Source organism: Stegastes partitus, unplaced genomic scaffold (assembly GCF_000690725.1).
Source record: "Stegastes partitus isolate 25-593 unplaced genomic scaffold, Stegastes_partitus-1.0.2 Scaffold1144, whole genome shotgun sequence".
Taxonomy (NCBI): Eukaryota; Metazoa; Chordata; class Actinopteri; family Pomacentridae; genus Stegastes; species Stegastes partitus.
In genome coordinates, this window is record NW_007578875.1 from 169,218 (window position 1) to 186,407 (window position 17,190).

A 17,190-nucleotide genomic window follows, 5' to 3' on the forward strand; every position below is an offset into this window, starting at 1 on the left:
CGGTTTGGTAAATCATTTGTTTATGTGGAAAATAAAGCGCAATGAAATCCGCAGCTGTTTCTTCATGCGAAAGAAGTACTGAAGCAAAATCGTCAAATCAGCTTCTCCTTTAGTTTTCTTCTGAATGCCAACATAGATGGAGCTTCTGCACTAAATTCTTGGGAGATATTAGCGCGAAAGCAAAAGCCTGTTTGAGTGTGTAGCGATATAATACGACATAGAGCCACAAGCTCGTGTGGAATGAGTTGTTATGTCTCGTCTGGGAGTGTTTGTCTTTTCAAAGGACGCCCTGAACACCCATCTCGTTCTCACCTGCCACTCAGTAGCAAGAGTGAATCACTGGAAAAAGAAAGCAGCCAAAGAGCATTTTAGAAAACCTCAAGTGCTGTTTGGCACAAAGAGGGCGATTTGACATTTGTGTCAAGTGTGTGTCAGAGCATCGCAACCACTGTTTTGGATCTATACGAGTGCAACAGCCAGCAGCTGCAGACCAAGTTGTGGGAAAGATTAGATGACGAACCCATGGAAAGACAGCGCCAGTGGTGAAAGATCCAGATGAAGGATAAGCGTGAGAAGCTCTGCCGAGTACTAGAAAAGTGATAAAGACAGAAAGACAAGTGGTAAAGAATTAAACCTTGGCAGAGGATCTCAGGAGCTTTTGTAAGAAGACAAGTGAGGCAAATAGGTGCAAAGCTGATTTCAGACAAGACCTGGCAAGGAAAAATAGCCAATATTAAAATAGAATTTTAACATTAAAAAGGGTTAGCAGACCAGTGGAAGTACTCAGATCTTGTACTTCAGTAAAAGCAACAATACCAGAATGTAGAAGCTCTTTATTAAGCATTAAAATGTACCTAAAAAACTGTAAATAATAGTATTTATTTTGCAGAATTGCCCGTTTCAGAAGGAAGTACATTATGTTGGTGGATTATAATTATTGATCCGTTAATGTATGAATCACTTTATGTTGCCCCTGGTGACGGTAAACCTGATTTTTATTGACGCCACAGGAGTTTGTTTGTGAAATCTTAAAGACTTCACCTTATCAATGTGCCCATATGATGTTTTTTATATGCTTGGAGATGCAAAATAAACGGTCGATCACATGGATTATCGTTTCCACTTTGAAACTGCAGACTTCTGGGGTTTCATACAAAACAAACCGAAGAAACCAGTCCTGTCATTTTGTCGGGTGACGAGTTCTGTATCATTATTCTTTTTCAGAACTGGTTTCCGGTTTGAACACATATGACTGAATTACTCCACTTTTACAACTTGCCATCGTGTAGCATGGAGTGGTTTTGTGTTTGAGTAGAGCATAGAGCGGTACTGGGGTGGAGAGAAAGGCAGACACTTCATAGATCTGCATCATAGACTGTATAAGAATATATACAGTCTATGATCTGCACATTTTAAAGGAGGCAACGATGTGGAGTTACATGCAAGACATTTTGAGGTTGGAAGGAATTCTTTTCATAAACAAGACAAATGTAAAAATGAAATGAATTTTCAGAGGTTTATTCAATGACCGGAGAGGGACTTTGAACTGGTTGTATTGCATCATTGCCGGACTCTCCAACAATAATACATCATCATTTATTGATTGATTATGTTTTCTCTCTAAACACAACTGGTAATGCAGTTGTCATAAATGTAGTAGAAAGAATGATCATATTTGTCTGTCATGGTAGTGGAGTTGAAGTGTAACGAACTGAAAAATGTTACCTAAACACAGTTCTTGCACCATTTTAGGAGACTCTGGTGATGTTGTAATATAAATAATACTGTTGAAAGAAGTGAGATTGTAAAATGCACCTCATAGTGGGATCATCAAAACCCTTATGCACTGCAACATAGAGAGATCAGCCAGTTTATAAGTCTGACATGAATACGTTCAGTAAATGAACCTCTGATTTATGAGCCGTTATGTGGCTGGATAACAGGAAGAGTTTCTGTTGGAAACACAGGACCCGAGCGCTGGGTGGGGTGTTGTACTGTACTGTGTCCAGGCGCACCTTTCCCCTGTCTGCACTCTCATCTCTGGAGCTTTTGTCTCCGGCCACTTCCCTCCAACTTCCCCAGGGGCTGATGCAAGCCCACACCCAACAACTCTCTCTCCAGCCTCTTTGGATTCTCCTTTCCTGAGTGCTTCCTGCTTTGCCCTGTCCGAACTTCGCCTCGGCCGCCGCAGCGAGGACAGAATAAAGAGAGGATGGGGGAGGAGGGTTTATTGTGGGTCTGCAACACTCTGCACAGTCACTGCAGAACAAATGCAAAATTACTCATTCAGGTCTTTAGGGTTTCAGATTTGATTGCAGAAAATCCTTTCCCTGTGCACTAAGTGTTATTTCGATTGTGCGCGGAGCTGCATGCATTTCAGCTTGTGGTATTCAGAAGCCGCTGTGTTATTGCGGCTGCACTGACATTAATGCTCCCTATTTAGGGGTTCAAGCTGGGGTCACAAAGAAGCGACAACAATGCAGGAAGTTGGGCTTTGTCGAAATGTCACATGAAGTATTAGGTGAGGGAGGATAATTTGAGTGCGCTTTGTTTTGGCTTATCAGGCCTGTAGCAGTAACCTCAGATGGACTGGAAGGGAGGTGGCAGAGGAGTGTATACATATATATATATATGTGTGTGTGTGTGTGCAGCTCGGGGCCCCCACAGCCACAGGATGTTTTAAAGGGGGCACTGAGGCAGTAAATGGCCAGGGAGGTTGGAGGTTCCCTCACATGAAGCTCCTGATGCAGTGGCAGAGCGGTGGGCAGCATGTCGAGCTTTTGTCATTCGTTTCCATTTAACCTAAACACCGTGCTGGTCCCCTCCACCCTCCCCCCAGCTGCTCTTTTTCAAACGGATTTACGGCACGCAGTAAATCTGACATTTTTTTACTGAGGTGTGCGCTGTTCGTGTTTATGCAGAAATTTTGCAAGGAGCAGAAACAGGTGGTGAATTTATCACAGAGGTTCAGTGATGTCGGCACATCTGTACTTTATCTACCATGAAGCTCCCGGTGGCAGAAAATATCAGCCGTGGCAGGTAACACATTTGCTGTGCTGCTCATTTGTGGAGAGTTTTTCTGACGTTCTGCTTTTGTGACTGTACTTTTAACTGTTGTAGCTGACAGGAAGAAACTCAAGAAGATTGTTTGTATTTCTAGCGATGTCATTGGTCAATAGCAACAACGCGGAGACTCCTCTGTGGTATATTAAACATACAACAGACATTTTGTTGGGATCTTGAAACATATCCCAGCCTAGAAACCCTTGTGAACTCAATTGGATCTTTTATCATAACTTTATTTAATGGTCATTTGGATCAGCAACTCTGTAAGTAGTCCAGAAGAGATACAGGTTCTAGTGAGGAGAAAAAGTTCACCCAGACATTATATTCAAGTGTCCGTCCATGCAGGCCATTTTCACAGATATACTGAAGTATACAATCACAGAAGTTGTAATAAATTGATGGTATTTATCAATGAGAGTGAAAACCATGCTGATAAACTGTATCTAAGTCTTAAAAGAAGCTCTGATAAGGACGTTCTGTGAGTCCTCCAGGAGCATTCAGATCACAAGATTTACCAGAAACAAACACTGTACAGGAATTTAATGGAAACAAAAGCCTGTGAAGATGACACAATGTGACGATGCAGCTCATGACAGGAGGTGACAATCAGGTGATGATCACACTTTGGGGAGATCTATGACGCACGTTGGGCAGATTAAAGCATCTTGTTTGAGTTCAGTCGGTTTGGAGACCAGCTCAGTTTTTTGCAGGCTGCTCTGTGTTTTGTACAATAAATCTACAAGTGGACTGCAGGTCATTGAATCTTATCTGGTTTTTCTTTTCTCAAATGTGTCAAGATCATTTGGTGTCATGGTAATTCTGGGATTGTGGCAGTCAGATTAGAGATTCACCACGTCCTCCATAAACAAGTAATAATAATCAGACCAAATCTGCTCTCCATGTCACCGACAAACACACTGAAAATTCTCTCCATAGCCTAATGATGGTTATATAACTGCACCAGTTTACATCAAAACAATTAAATGTTCATTGGCTACCATTGGCCTAATTTGGGTTTTAATTTAAATATTAGAAGGATTATGTTTTATACAAAGTAATTATGGCAGACATCACAATAATGTTCTGCTGTGTGACTGAGAAGCTGAAAAATCAGAGAAATAAAAGACTTGATTTGACAGAAAACCTCGACTTCACTAAACAAATCAAACTTTTATAGTGAGATCAAAATATCCAGACAGCTATTGTGGAGCTCAAACCTGAGGAGGAACTATTTGCAGAAATGAACTGCAGCTGATGAACTGTGACTCTGAGTGTCGGGGCTCACCTGTCTGAGGTGAAGGACGGTACGTAGTCTCATTTACTGTTAGATCCTGATCAGGATTTGTTTAGACAGTGTGAAATTGTGACACAGAACCGGAAGACGAAAACACTTTCCTCTTCAGATTTGCCTTCTTTTTTTTTAGCTCTGTCAAACAAATCTAGACGATATGATGCATTTTGTTGTCTCGATTGCTCGAGGTGTTGTCATGGAGTACTCTATAGTTGTTAAACGCCTGTCTTAACGTTGATGTCTTTCCTGTTGTGGTTGAATTCACCTCACGTAAAGAGAATAACTATGATGCCATGGGCTGAATCAAGGTCGAACGCTGCAGGGCAGGAAAAGACCTGGGTTTGATTGTGTCCTTGCGCACACGTGGTCAGGATAAAGCGAGCGACTGTGTGGCACCTCGGCTCAGTCCAGTCTGCCACGCCGCTCCCTTAATGGCAATTTATTGCTTCCTGAATCCTGAAAATGGGAGGCCGAGGACAACAGAATTCCAACTGCTGTTTTCTACCTCCTTCCCTGTCCCGAACGCCCTCCGGGTCCTAAAACAGTCCTTAAATCTCTCCTGCTTTTAGGCCCCCTCGCTCTCTCAGGCATAGCATTTGTTCTGCGCTTTGAGGAATCTGATTCATTAGCACTTGAAGTGACTTATGTCTGAGAAAAGTTAACCAAGGAAGAAGCCCTTTGGTAATGTAGGAAAACAGAGCTGATGCATTAGAGAGGAGGATTATGGAGCATGACGCTGCTTTGTGGAGTTAGAAAGCCTTAAAGAATCTGTTTGATGATTAAAAAAAGAAGGAAATAAATACATCAAGAAACTGTTTTTTTTTTTTTCTTTTACAGAATATTTTAATAACAGACAAACATAAAAATAATCCACAATACTGACACCAAGTATTTTTTTTCATTCTTTTCTTTCTAGAATGTCTTATTCACATATTTACATTCACATTGATATTAACATAAATTCACAAAACAAACAGCAAAATGGCAGTGTACGTGTTTAAGACATATTCAGCACATCGTGGTAATTTGGTATGAACCCCTTCTCCTTGCTGATATAGTGCACATTAGATATGATCACTTTACAGAGCAGATACATTAAATGCATATTTTGTGTTTTCTCTTGAGCTAGCCTTGTCCGAGTGGATGTTTTTCCACCAAAAAACCTGTATTTGTGTTTTCTACCTTCATGATATAAGCCCACTGGACTTCAGTTATGAACAGCTGTTGTCTTCTGAACATTGCTGATTATATACAGTTGAATAGCTTCTTTTATTTCTCATCAATATATCACAAAAAAAGAAAGCGCAGATTTAACAACAATCAGCTTAATAACTGCTTTGGCAAGACTCCTGCATCTGAACTCACTTTTAAATATTCTCTTTTTTATTTAAATTTACTCGAATTAGTTAGAATTTTGCAGAAATATTTCATGCTACAGAAATTAAACATATTTTATCTTACAAAAAAAATTCTCTCATTATCTCAATACAGTGCTTCAAAAGGCCTGTATGTCCTTACACAAGTGAAATCTCCGAGTGGCTAGAATATGAAAGTGCTCTCAGCACCGCATCGAGCTGTGAAACCTGCTCAGGTGGCCTCAGCTTCGTGTTCCTACTGTATGTGCTCACATCGTCTGTACATATATTAAATTCTCAGTCGCTCCACTAATGCTACATATAGTTGCTTTTTATTTGGTTTTCAGTGCTTGCAGCATCACACTTTTTCCAGATCAATCCCTTTACCTTTATCAGTGCAAATAGTTTCTAAATGTTTCCTTGTATGAGGATTTTATATAATCTCCTTGATGTTAGTAACACTGAAGGCGAAGTCAGCTGAACATCACCGTCCAATGGCCGGATGTTATCTGAACACTGTGGAAGAAAAGGTAGATATTTTTGAAATCTTAGACCACAGCAACACCTGCCTTGAGTGCATCCTCAACAGGATAACCAGCTTTCTATAGAACTTTTAATAAATTTTCCTGAGTTTCAATTCGATGACTCTCAGTTGGCCTGAATTAATGGCTTGACTCAATGTGTCCCCAATGGAAAGCTTTTCGATAATTTTACCAGCTTTGTGGCGTCTCTGTTTGTAAAACCGTCCCCTCATGTCAGGACTCCGTCGGGTCTTTCGGGACCAGGCGACTGCGTATTGCACTGAAATGGCGTTGGAAGAATTCCATTTCGCTCCTCAGCCCTTTGGAAGACGATATCCGCCGGTGGTTCGGTGCCAACATGTGCACATCGTGGCTTCTTCCTGAAACAGGGCTGAGTTTGGCCCGGCTTTCAGCACAGCTTCCATTCTGGTTGGTAGACAAGCTTGCTGCGGAGTTTTTGTCTCAGTCTACGGGCAGTTCACAGGGTATCTGCTGGGCCGCTTTGGCTATCGTGTAAGCCCTCTGGAAGTCCTTGTATCGGGGAGCGCAGCCCAGCCAGGCCTCGCCGAAGTGGACTCGGCCGGTGAAGAGGAAGCTCCCGGGTCCCGGTTTGACGCCGCACTGGAGCAGAGTCCTGATCTCGCCCCGGCTGCTCAGGCGACTGTTGCCGGTGAACAGGGCGTACTTCTGACGAAACACACGGGTGGCGCTGACCTTTATCACCGCCGCCCGCAAGTTCTCGTCTTCCACCACCGAGCGGATGTTCCCTCGCACCACTGTGGACCAGACAAACGTTCAGGTTCATTTCCAGTGCAATTCTGCAACACATTCCTTTACTTCAAGTCAAAGCGAGAGAGAAAAACTTTGCTGTACTTTTGTCATCTTGCAAATGCAAATTGCCCTCTTTCACCCACGGTTTAGATGTGCTTCTTTGTGAGCTACCCTAAGGAGACCCTGGCCTGCTCGCTAATCCTTCTAACTTTTGTTGCCAGCTGAACTTCTCCTCAGTGCTGTTACAGCTCAATCAGAGGCCTGCAGATTAGTCCACTGCCTCTTCTCTAGGGGGTTGATGTCAGGATTAGTCCACTACAGTGCCTCCAGTAGGGGGTTTCTGTGGGTGTGTGTTGGGGGGTGCACAGATCTGCTGTTTCACCTTTAACCTTTGCACTTTTCAGAGGGGTGGATTTGGGGGCACAGGGATGTCCTGCTTTTAAACCAATTCGACACAACTGATTTTGAGGATCCTTACAAGAAATCGCCGAACTCTACGGCTTTGCTTCAAGGACTTCTTGGCATTTGTTGGCAGGGCTTAATCTTGGGTGAACTCAGGGGGTGGATTCGCTTGATTTTTACTCTCGGATTTGCTGCATTTTTTGTTTTTTTTTTCAAATCTGCAACTTGTAACTCACCAAAGTCGCTGGTGCAAACAGCCATCAGGATCTCTGTGTTGTTGCAGGGTCTGCAGGCATCTGGAAAGACAAGAAAGAAAGACGAGAGTCAGTTGGTGACCTCACACAAGACTCTAATCTGCCGAGAGGAAAGAAAAAACACCTATATGCTAATACACTGGAAATCAAAGACGGCATTTCCAGATCGCATGCACAGGAATGTGAGTTTAGACCTTGTATTCTGTGCAAAAGCGAGCAACAAAGGAGAGAGCAACCACTGCGTTCTAACAGACAGCTGCTACTTTTACAGTTGGCGGAGGAGGACCGGCGGAGTTTTAAGGTGTGAGGCTCCTCCAATGCCAGACAATTTAAAGGCCAAATGAAACTCCCCCCCTCTCCTAAAGCCTTCCAGGGTGTCTACAGTCACACCTCATCAAAGCCGAGACGGGGGCCAAAGAAAAGGAGTGGGGGGGAGGACTTCAAAGATGGTTAAAGAAAACCCACTTTGGAAAAAATACTGATCCTTTTTTCCTTCACATTTTCTATAGAGCTAAAAAAAATTAAAAATAAATGCAGTGCACCTTACTTTTTTTATGCATGCAAAAAAAAAAGAGTAAACCCAAACCAGCATAGCTCTACTGGCTGTCTGCACTGACTGAGCTGTGGCTAGAGGAGAAAAAAAAAAAAAAGTCCTGGCATTTTTTAAAGTTCTCCTTGTGGTTCTTCGGAGGCCCCTCGCCCACCCCACACATTCTCCTCCTTAGTGAAAACCTCTTGATAAATGAGATTCCTTCCTCTCTTAGTCCACAGCAAACCCCCTTCCAAAACCTAATCAGTGTGTGTGTGTGTGTGTGTGTGTGGGAGAGAGAGAGAAAGATGTAGGGGAGGAGGGGGGAGTATACTCCTACAGACAAGTCTCCCCACAGAGAGGCAGCTCAACAAAAGAGGGGAGCATCTCAGCTGGGCAGAGGCCTCCCCGTCGCCTAGGAGACGGCAGTAATCCCAGAATACTCATGCGGCACCCATTCAAAGGGCTCTGGACTCTGGAGAAAGCGCCACATACTGTGCTTTTGTGCCCCTCCTCCCCTCTCCACAGCTACTCCACAACCAGCACGCCTCTGGGGGAAAGTTTGGCCACTTCCTCCTCTCTGCACTCTGCATGAGCTGCGGAAAGTCCAGGCAGCCCACAGAGGCCTGTTCTGAATTATGAATCATCGGCAGAGAGGGTTTTATGGGGGTATAATATCATCAGGGGTGGGTCAAAGTGATGCAAACTTTTCAGGAAGAAAGGAAAAGTGGTTTCATTTGGGTTTAAAGTGTCAGAGAAGTTGTGAACTTTCAGGTTTTCATGCAGCAACTGGTGCAGATTTAGGAAGAAAGCATCACGTCTGACTGACTCACCTTCACTGCTGATGGGGTTGGAGTCCAGCGACAGGCGAGCCGTCCAATCCCCTCTCAGCTCGTAGCGGAAGGAGGCGATCCTCCTGCTGATGTCCTGGTGAGGCGTCGCCTGCAGGAACAGGGCCACCCTCTCCCCGGGCAGCCGGCTGAAGCAGCGCACCCTGGGCGGGGGGGACGACTCCAGCCGGTCCCCCACCAGCAGCTCCAGGACCCCGTCTCTCTCCAGGTAGAGCTGGGCTCCGTGGAACTGCTCAGAGGGCTTGACGCAGGCCGTGATGAGGCCCGAGCTGCTGCCGCTGGGACCCACGGCCACGGAGGGCAGGCGGGGCGACAGGGTGAGGCGCAGGGCACCTTTGGGATACAGCCAGTCCAGGGTGCCCTCGGAGCAGTGGAGGGAGATCTGCTCCACGCTGCCCTGCTGCTGGGACAAACCACTGTGAGAGGGAAAGAAGAAGAGGAAAGAAAAGTTAGAGAGAGTTTGGGCCAAATCCCAAACTTCAGTCCAGCTGGCTTACACGTGATTTCTGCAACTAAGAGCAACATTTTCACCAGAAACAAGTGGAAACACAAGATGACAGCTTAAAAAAAACTGTTTCTGCACATGAACAAACTCAGAGAAGGCGCCACCTACTGGCAGATCTACAACCCTAAGGGCCCCTCATGACATCTGTAGGGCCACATTTTTAACAAATAAAGTTAAATTAAGTGACACTTGAAATATTTTTTATTGTATTTTTTTTAAATGCAGCTAAAATAAAACAAAACACCCTCCAGTAACTCCATCCACACTGTATTTTCTCCATGCAGCAGAATTAATCCTCCAGTCTCCTGTCTGTCTGGACCCTCCATGCCTCCTGCAGACAGCCCGGAGGCGCAATCGCAGCAGCGCAGCGCAAACATTTTTACTGCGCCCTAATGACAAGTCTAAACATGTTGCGTTCAAAGACGCATCGCCAGCATCTCTCTATCTCTCTCTTTAAAAACCAAACAAACAAAAAAATAAAACACCTGTTGCATCTCTGAGCGCCAATTTTGCATCATCTTCTCACTAACCCAGATGCACCAACGTGACAGAGGGAATATGAAATACTTGCCTGCCTCTCCAGCTGCACTGGTCTTCGGAATAGTTGGAAAGAGACACGTGAAAAATTGCAAAAAGTAAAATCCAAATTGCGTTAATCCAAACTCCAAAACCGAACATTTTGGATGAGGAGTTCAAAAATATATATGCGTATATATCTATATAAAAAAGATAATTCCAAAGCTGCGACGTCCTAAACCTTGGTGCGTAAAGTTCCGCTATAAAACAACTAATATTCTACTCTTGATCACCTCCATCACTTTGCCTTCTCTCACCCTGATGCGATCGACAAGAGAATCCAGCTGAAGTCGCTCTCAGAGCTGCTGTGCGTCAAACAGCCTCAGAGCTCTGAAGTTATTCCTCCTCAGAAAAACTTTACGCACCAATCAGAGCGCGCCGAGTGAAACTTTAAACCACTCACACTGCGGAGGGGGAGGGACGTCTGACCCGCAGGATCAGTAACTGTATGCAGGGATGGAGCATTGTGTTGGACGTGTCTGCAGAGAAAATACAAATGAACCTGCATGCTGAGAGAGAAAGTGTTGCAGTTTAAAGAGCCCCTCATCCAGAAACGTTTAAGACACAAAACACTCCAGTGATTAATGAATTCAGTTTAACAGGTTCATTTTCATTTTGCTCTCCCTTTTTCAAATGCAGAATCTATCAATATGCTTTGTAAAGTCGATTTTAAGTGCAAGTGCATTCTTCTTTGGCATGTTTAATTGGTTTTCAGATTAGTTGTAATCACTGCTAGATTTATAATGTTCTAAAAACGTTTCCTCAAAGTTCTTGTCATGTTTTGAAAGTTTACTTCCCAGACTGTTCCTCCTAAAGGCTGGATAAAGTTCTCCAAAGCAATGTTTTTTCTTGAAACGTTTTCCAAATGTTGCATTAAGAACATTCTTCCTTTGTTTTCATGAAACATTGTGTGAATCTTTTAACAACGTCCCCAAAACATCCTCAGAACATTGACATGAGAACCTTTGTTGACATCACAGTTTCTTCTTTGTGTCTTCTGAGGCCTCGATAACATCTTGAAAACATTTATTAAATGTTTGTTTGAGAATCATCTGTCATCCTGATCTGACAACGTCCTCTGAAACGTCCATCTAATGTTAAAACATCACTTTTTAGTTTAACTTTTAACCGCATAAGAACATTGTTTAAAATTAGCAAAACATTCTTTGAACATTAGACTAAAATGTGTTCTTTATAACATTATTAGAACTTATAAGTAACACTAGCCAGTGCTGTGGGAATGTTCCCTGCTTGCTGGGATGGAAACTGTTTAACCGTTTATTCCATATAACTGATACTGGTCACCACTTTCACCCACCAGTCAGGTGTTTGCAGCACTAGTTGGATATTTGGTTGCACTAGTTTGTCATTTTGTCGTACTAGTTGAACAAAAACTCTTACTAGTCACTCTTGTTCAGCAGCTAGTGGCACCTTTGTCCAACTAGTTCCAACAGAAGCCTCTCTAGTCAGCCTGTGCATCACACTAGCAGCACCAAAGTCCCAGCTAGTCAGCTTTTTCATGCATTAGTGTCCCTCTGGACTGAACTAATAATGATGAAAGTCTCACTAGTTAATTAGTGAGCTGCAAAAGCTGCTTCACTAGCTGCAGAGAGACTTTCCCCTTCAGACTTTGCACACATCTCAGTCCTAACAATAGGCTAAATACATTCCTGAGAGAAGAGTGGGGCTGCAAATACGCCACAATAAATATTGTTTTCTGCTTGGTGATAGAGCAAATATGTCTTGGTTTTCAAGGAATTTTGTTTTGAAGTCATGGTTATGAAACTTAAATAAGCACAGAAAATGTTCCTTCATAGTTCTAATCAATTAGGTTTGCCTTACAATGAAGCTTTTCATGGCTTTAATTCATAGTCTAGTTTACATCTGCTTCTTTACTGCAGCGTTAAATAGTGGTCTGCCCGTTTCAAGGACGTCTGAAAATTGTAGAAAAATATATTTAACCTCATGAAGCAAATACAGGCGGAATGAAAAGAAGCAGGCATAAAGGAGCGGTCACAGTTCGCTAATGCTAACCTGATTTTCAGACACACCATGTATGACGGTGATGACGCTGGAGTTTCGGCCTCCTCTGGTTGTTGTGCCCTCTGGCCTTCCCCCCGCCGGGCTTCTCTTTCATGTTGTGGTATTTATAACCAAATCAAATATTCTTTTGTGCTGACGCTGCCATCCATCTCCCCGAGTCAGTGACTTTCGATGTACGTGTGTGCGGGTGTTTTTTGCACGCTCGTGTGCGTGTGCGTGATGAATGTCTCGGCCCCTGCGATGGAGTTATGACAAGGCCTCAGACCGACACAAAGGCACATGTGCAGAAATCCAGCTGCTTTATTGTCTGCAGCAGGACGGAGCTTTGTTTTCTGCAGGGCGTTTCAAAGCAGCCGAGTTTAAAGCGCACAGCGACAGGAGGGTGACTCGGTCAAAGAGAAATGAATATATTAGTGCCTGAACTTAGTTATGGACTTCACAAGGATGTCACAGCGTCCACGTGTGCACAGTGTGTTCAGACACGGACAGTCAAACTTACACACTTTGTCAAACACATCGGCGTGCTTGTTTTCATGCATGTATCCGTTAAAACAAAAGCTCGCGCACACGCCATGTGACCCACATATGACCTGAGCTGCACTTTTATCCAGCCTGGATCGTGTTCGGTGCGTTCGTGTGCTGTGTGCACATAAGGATCTTATGCTTCAGACATACTGCTTTAATGTGGTTTTGAGCAGTTTTATTACAACATTTTCAAAGTAATGCATTCAGTGAGTTAAAGGAAAAGAAGGATGTTCTGGGAAATACACTTGGCTTGGTTATAGCTTACAGGCAGAAACAGCAAGTCTGGCTGTACCGAAGGTAAAAACAAACGTGCCAACCAGATTAAAAAAAAGGAGATGGAAGAGAGGGCATATGGCAAGCAGCAAAGTGCACGGCCTGGACTCACTCCCAGGCTGCTCCATGAAGGCTCAGTCTTAGAACATGGTGCACTGCTACGTGGTAGCAAGTTTGAACCTTGAGAACACGTCCACAAGGTGTTTTTTAAATGCCGGAAGACATATCATGAGCAAAACAAGCAGTCGACGCCATGGCCGAGCATTTCTAACTCGAAACTGCAGCGTACCGATGGTAATCTCAGAAACATGGATTCAGACTTCCATATGTAACAAACCCAAACAATAATCCAGTTGATTTGCAAGGAGGGACTTTCTGTATCATTATTCTTTTTCAGAGAGAATAGGTTTCCAGTTTGAACATGTATGACTGAACTAGACAGATACTTTATTCATCCCTTTAAGGATAATTCAGGTTCCACCGAGATTTGAACTCAGATCGCTGGATTCAGAGTCCAGAGTGCTGACCGTTACACCATGGAACCAACACAACATGGTGAGCTGGTGTGCCTGAGCTGCTTTGAGTAGGATGGTTTTCTAGATTAACCTTTTTAGAGGTTTAATAGAGGTAAAATTCCTGGTAGGCTGAAGAAATTAGTCTGTTCCCTGTCAGGCAACATCTTGAGACTCTAGTGCGATACTGACCTTACGCACTGATACACCAACGTCGATACACACCAACACTACTGCTTGATGAGATTGTTTTGCTTCCTCCATGACGTGTTTATGGAGGAAACTCTTCCTCAGCATATGTCCAAGAGGTCCTGAACACTCATGTGGCTTTATCATCTCCACTGTGTCAACATGTTTGTCTCACAGGAACCGTCGTGTTTTCGAGTCCACACAGGAAAGAACCACAAATTACACATCAGCCCTCAGAGCTGCAATCAAACAGCGTCTGAGCTTCTATTAAAGGTCAGCGTGTGGACGTGAACCAGCAGACCTGCTCGTTTCCGTACCGTGTCCAGAACAAAGCCATCTTTGACTGGAGTGAAACACCGCCCGCTTGTCCTCGCACTGTAACCACTGAACCAGATTCCCGTAGAGCTCTTCTCGCTGCGTTCTCACCGGCCCGCCAATGGGAACGTCTTCAAACAGTGCGTACGAGAGTTTGCGTGCGTGTGTTAGTCCCGTGTCTGTTTGCTCGGCGCACTGTGCTCCTCTGTGTAGCGGCATGTCCAAACGCCGGGAGGACGCAGTGGCAGTGTGGTGTCAGTGGTATTTATGGGACCTTGACATTGTTTCAACTTTCTCTCACTGTTTGGTCTCAGTCTGTTCAAGACGGGAGGGAGTGCAAAACCTTTCTGTTTACAGACTTTGTGTGAGATATAGATCAGAGCTTATCAGAAATGTGTGATATTCTAATTTTGGTTGGAAAGAAGCTAAAACAGACTGATGATGTGTTCCATTCGATGTTGGGAGACAGAAATCAACTGCTGCATATGAAACCTACATAATGTGACAAAAACACATCTTTCATGCTAAAATACAGTCCCTTGTGCAGCCATAAGGTTTGGTTTAACATGCAAAGTTAGTTTTCTAACCACCTAATGCTAAATTTAAGTATATTCTGAGGCTTAATAACTTGTAATAAGTTAGAAGAAATGCATCAGTTTTTAGTAATGACGAAACAATTCTGAATTTCCGCCTCGCTTGAGAGGTCATTCTGAAAGGTACCAGCTACATTTTATTTTTGAATTTTACACTTAACCCTATTCAGGACTTTCATGTTGCCATACGTATGTGCAAAACATTTGTTGGTATTCATTACAGACTTTTATACTATGTTAAATACATTTTCTGATAAGTTGATGTATTTTTGGTTCCAAATGCTTCTTTTCATATTTAAAAAAAAATCTTCAAAAGTAAAAAACAATACCTGTCACCTAAACCAAATGGCCTGGGGTCCAAAAGACCCCAAAAGTCCTGAACCGGGTTAAACATGCAGTCAAAGCTTTGGTCTTCCTGGTTACATAAGTGAGTGAACATAACCTTCATCCGCACCATGCAGACAGTAAACAGTGTCTACAGGTTGCAGGTGTAGCAGCTTTTTAAAATGTGCACCGAAAAAACGCCAACCTAAGACCTGATACTAGCTGAGAAGTTGAGATGTCCTCGTTCCCAGACTCCTCCGCAGCTTCCCATGGCACCTCGGTGCTAATCTGGTTGATCTGAAATCACCGCTGTTTGTTTTTCTGCGCAGAGTCATCTATCTGCTGGTAATGAGATCTAAGACCTTGTCGGGATACTCTGATAATCGGCTTAGGTTCAAGGGAGGCAGAAAATATGCCCTTCTCGCCATAGGATTGTGCTGAATCTTGTGTTTTAGTTGGGCTCGTTTGATGGTTTTGTGAGGGGGACGTGCTTTTAAATTGGCCGTGGAGTGAAGGATGCACAAATGAGAAAATCTCAATTATCAAGTGGAAAATAAAGCAGAAGAAGAATGCATACTTAAACTTTTTTTTAATCTGAAAAGCAAGAAATTTGTGTATTTTTTGCTGTAACTACTATTATTATTGACATTATTATTATTAAAGGGCTATAAAGTCAAAATGTATAGATATTTTATCTGTTGGTGAGCCTTAATTCTTTTATTTTTAAGAAAATAAGCATTTTCTATGTATTTTTATGTATATATATTTGTATGTGTTATCTTTTATGTATTATTTATGTATTATGTTATCTTTTATGTATTTATTATATATTGTATTATATGTTATATTATTCTATGCACCATCTCTATACACTTCTATGTATTATTTTTAGGTATTTTTCTATTATTATTTCAATTGTTCTTGTTGTGTGTTTTTGTTGTTGTTTTTGTTCTATTTTTACTCTAGACTGTAATACTTGTTTCGATATTTTACTGTCTGGACTCCAGGAAGACTAGCTGACATCTTGGTATCAGCTAATGGGGATCCTTTTCAATAAACAAACAAACAAACAAACAAAATTGTCATGATATAGCAAAGAAGCTCCCGTGTGATGAGTCAGTGAGAGCAGTGGAGCTGACCTTTTCCCACCTCTCCATGCAGGTGAGGAGCTCCCGTTCTGCAGTCAGAGTCGAATGGCGGCCCAGAGGCTGTGAGAAACGCCAGCACAGGGAGATCGGAAAAAAAAGAAAAAACTTGTGCTGATATTTACCATCCGGGCCCCCATGGGAGCCGCATGTGAAAACTGACACCTGCTCTCTCATTGCACTTTCTCAGGATCCTGATTGTGTATGTGTTTGTTTGTATGACAGTAAATTTCTCTTTGCGCCTCTCATCTGGGTCGTGTAGTGTGTGTGTGTGTGTGTGTGTGTGTGTGTGTGTGTGTGTGTGTGTGTGTGTGTGTGTGTGCGAGAGAGAGTGACAGTGTTAGTGTAAAGCCCAGTGGGAAACCGAATACAAGAGGGTCCTACAGCAGATAAACAGAGTCAGACAGGGTTGATAGCAAACGCAGCTGGAAACGCACAGAGACGCCCTGAGAATGCTCTCTAATGCTTCCCTAAACATGTAATAGATCACTTAGCTCCACTGTCACAATGCTCTCATACGGCCCTCGTGTGCTTCGGTCCTCCGTCGGGATCTCACATAACTTCTGTGTGAAGCTACTGCCTACTTGTTGTTATATCCACACGAAGCATCTCATGATTTATTCACAATCACATTTCCTGTGACCGAGCATCCCCCAACGAAAACTCTTCTAGTTTTACGACTTTCTTTCTTTGGCGATTCATGTGGTTTTGCTATTTGTGCTTCTTCTTCTTTTTAAAAAATTTCATTTGTCATCTGTGTTTGCGTCTATTTAAAGCATTTGTGACAAATTCATTTTAAAGAAGGCAGTTTAGGATGTTTGTTTTTTTCTTTATTGGTCTGCTTTTTTCTTTTTCTCTTTGCATTCAGCAACTCCAGATATAAACTAATTATAGTGTCTGAGGTCAGAGGTCACAGCTGGGTGCCCTGGGGACTTTTCATTATCATTAGTAAAATGGAGGGAAGAAGCTGCATGGGGACCTTTCTATCTATTGTGTCCAAATTCAGCAACTTCTCTGTCCTGTTTCAAAGGTTTTAGATCCACCTTTTATCCTTTTTTTCCCCTCTTCTTTTTCTTATAAAATAGATTTTTATTTGTTCAGACTCTATATTTGTGCATCACCCACAGTGTGTGAAACAGACGTTTTGACA

General features: G+C 43.0%; 1 protein-coding gene and 1 non-coding gene across 2 annotated transcripts; both read right to left on the reverse strand.

Annotated features, from left to right (window-relative positions):
* Positions 1–5,739: 5,739 nt before the first annotated feature.
* metrn (meteorin, glial cell differentiation regulator) lies at positions 5,740–10,378 on the reverse strand. The gene is made up of 4 exons (XM_008296654.1): positions 10,117–10,378; positions 9,023–9,456; positions 7,643–7,702; positions 5,740–7,009 (listed from the first exon to the last, which is right to left on the reverse strand). The coding sequence occupies exons 1-4, from the start codon at positions 10,221–10,223 to the stop codon at positions 6,696–6,698; spliced, it is 915 nt and encodes a 304-aa protein (XP_008294876.1). The 5' UTR covers positions 10,224–10,378; the 3' UTR covers positions 5,740–6,695.
* Positions 10,379–13,434: 3,056 nt separating this feature from the next.
* trnaq-cug (transfer RNA glutamine (anticodon CUG)) lies at positions 13,435–13,506 on the reverse strand. The gene has a single exon. It is a non-coding gene; the product is annotated as a tRNA-Gln (tRNA).
* Between the last annotated feature and the right edge of the window lie 3,684 nt (positions 13,507–17,190).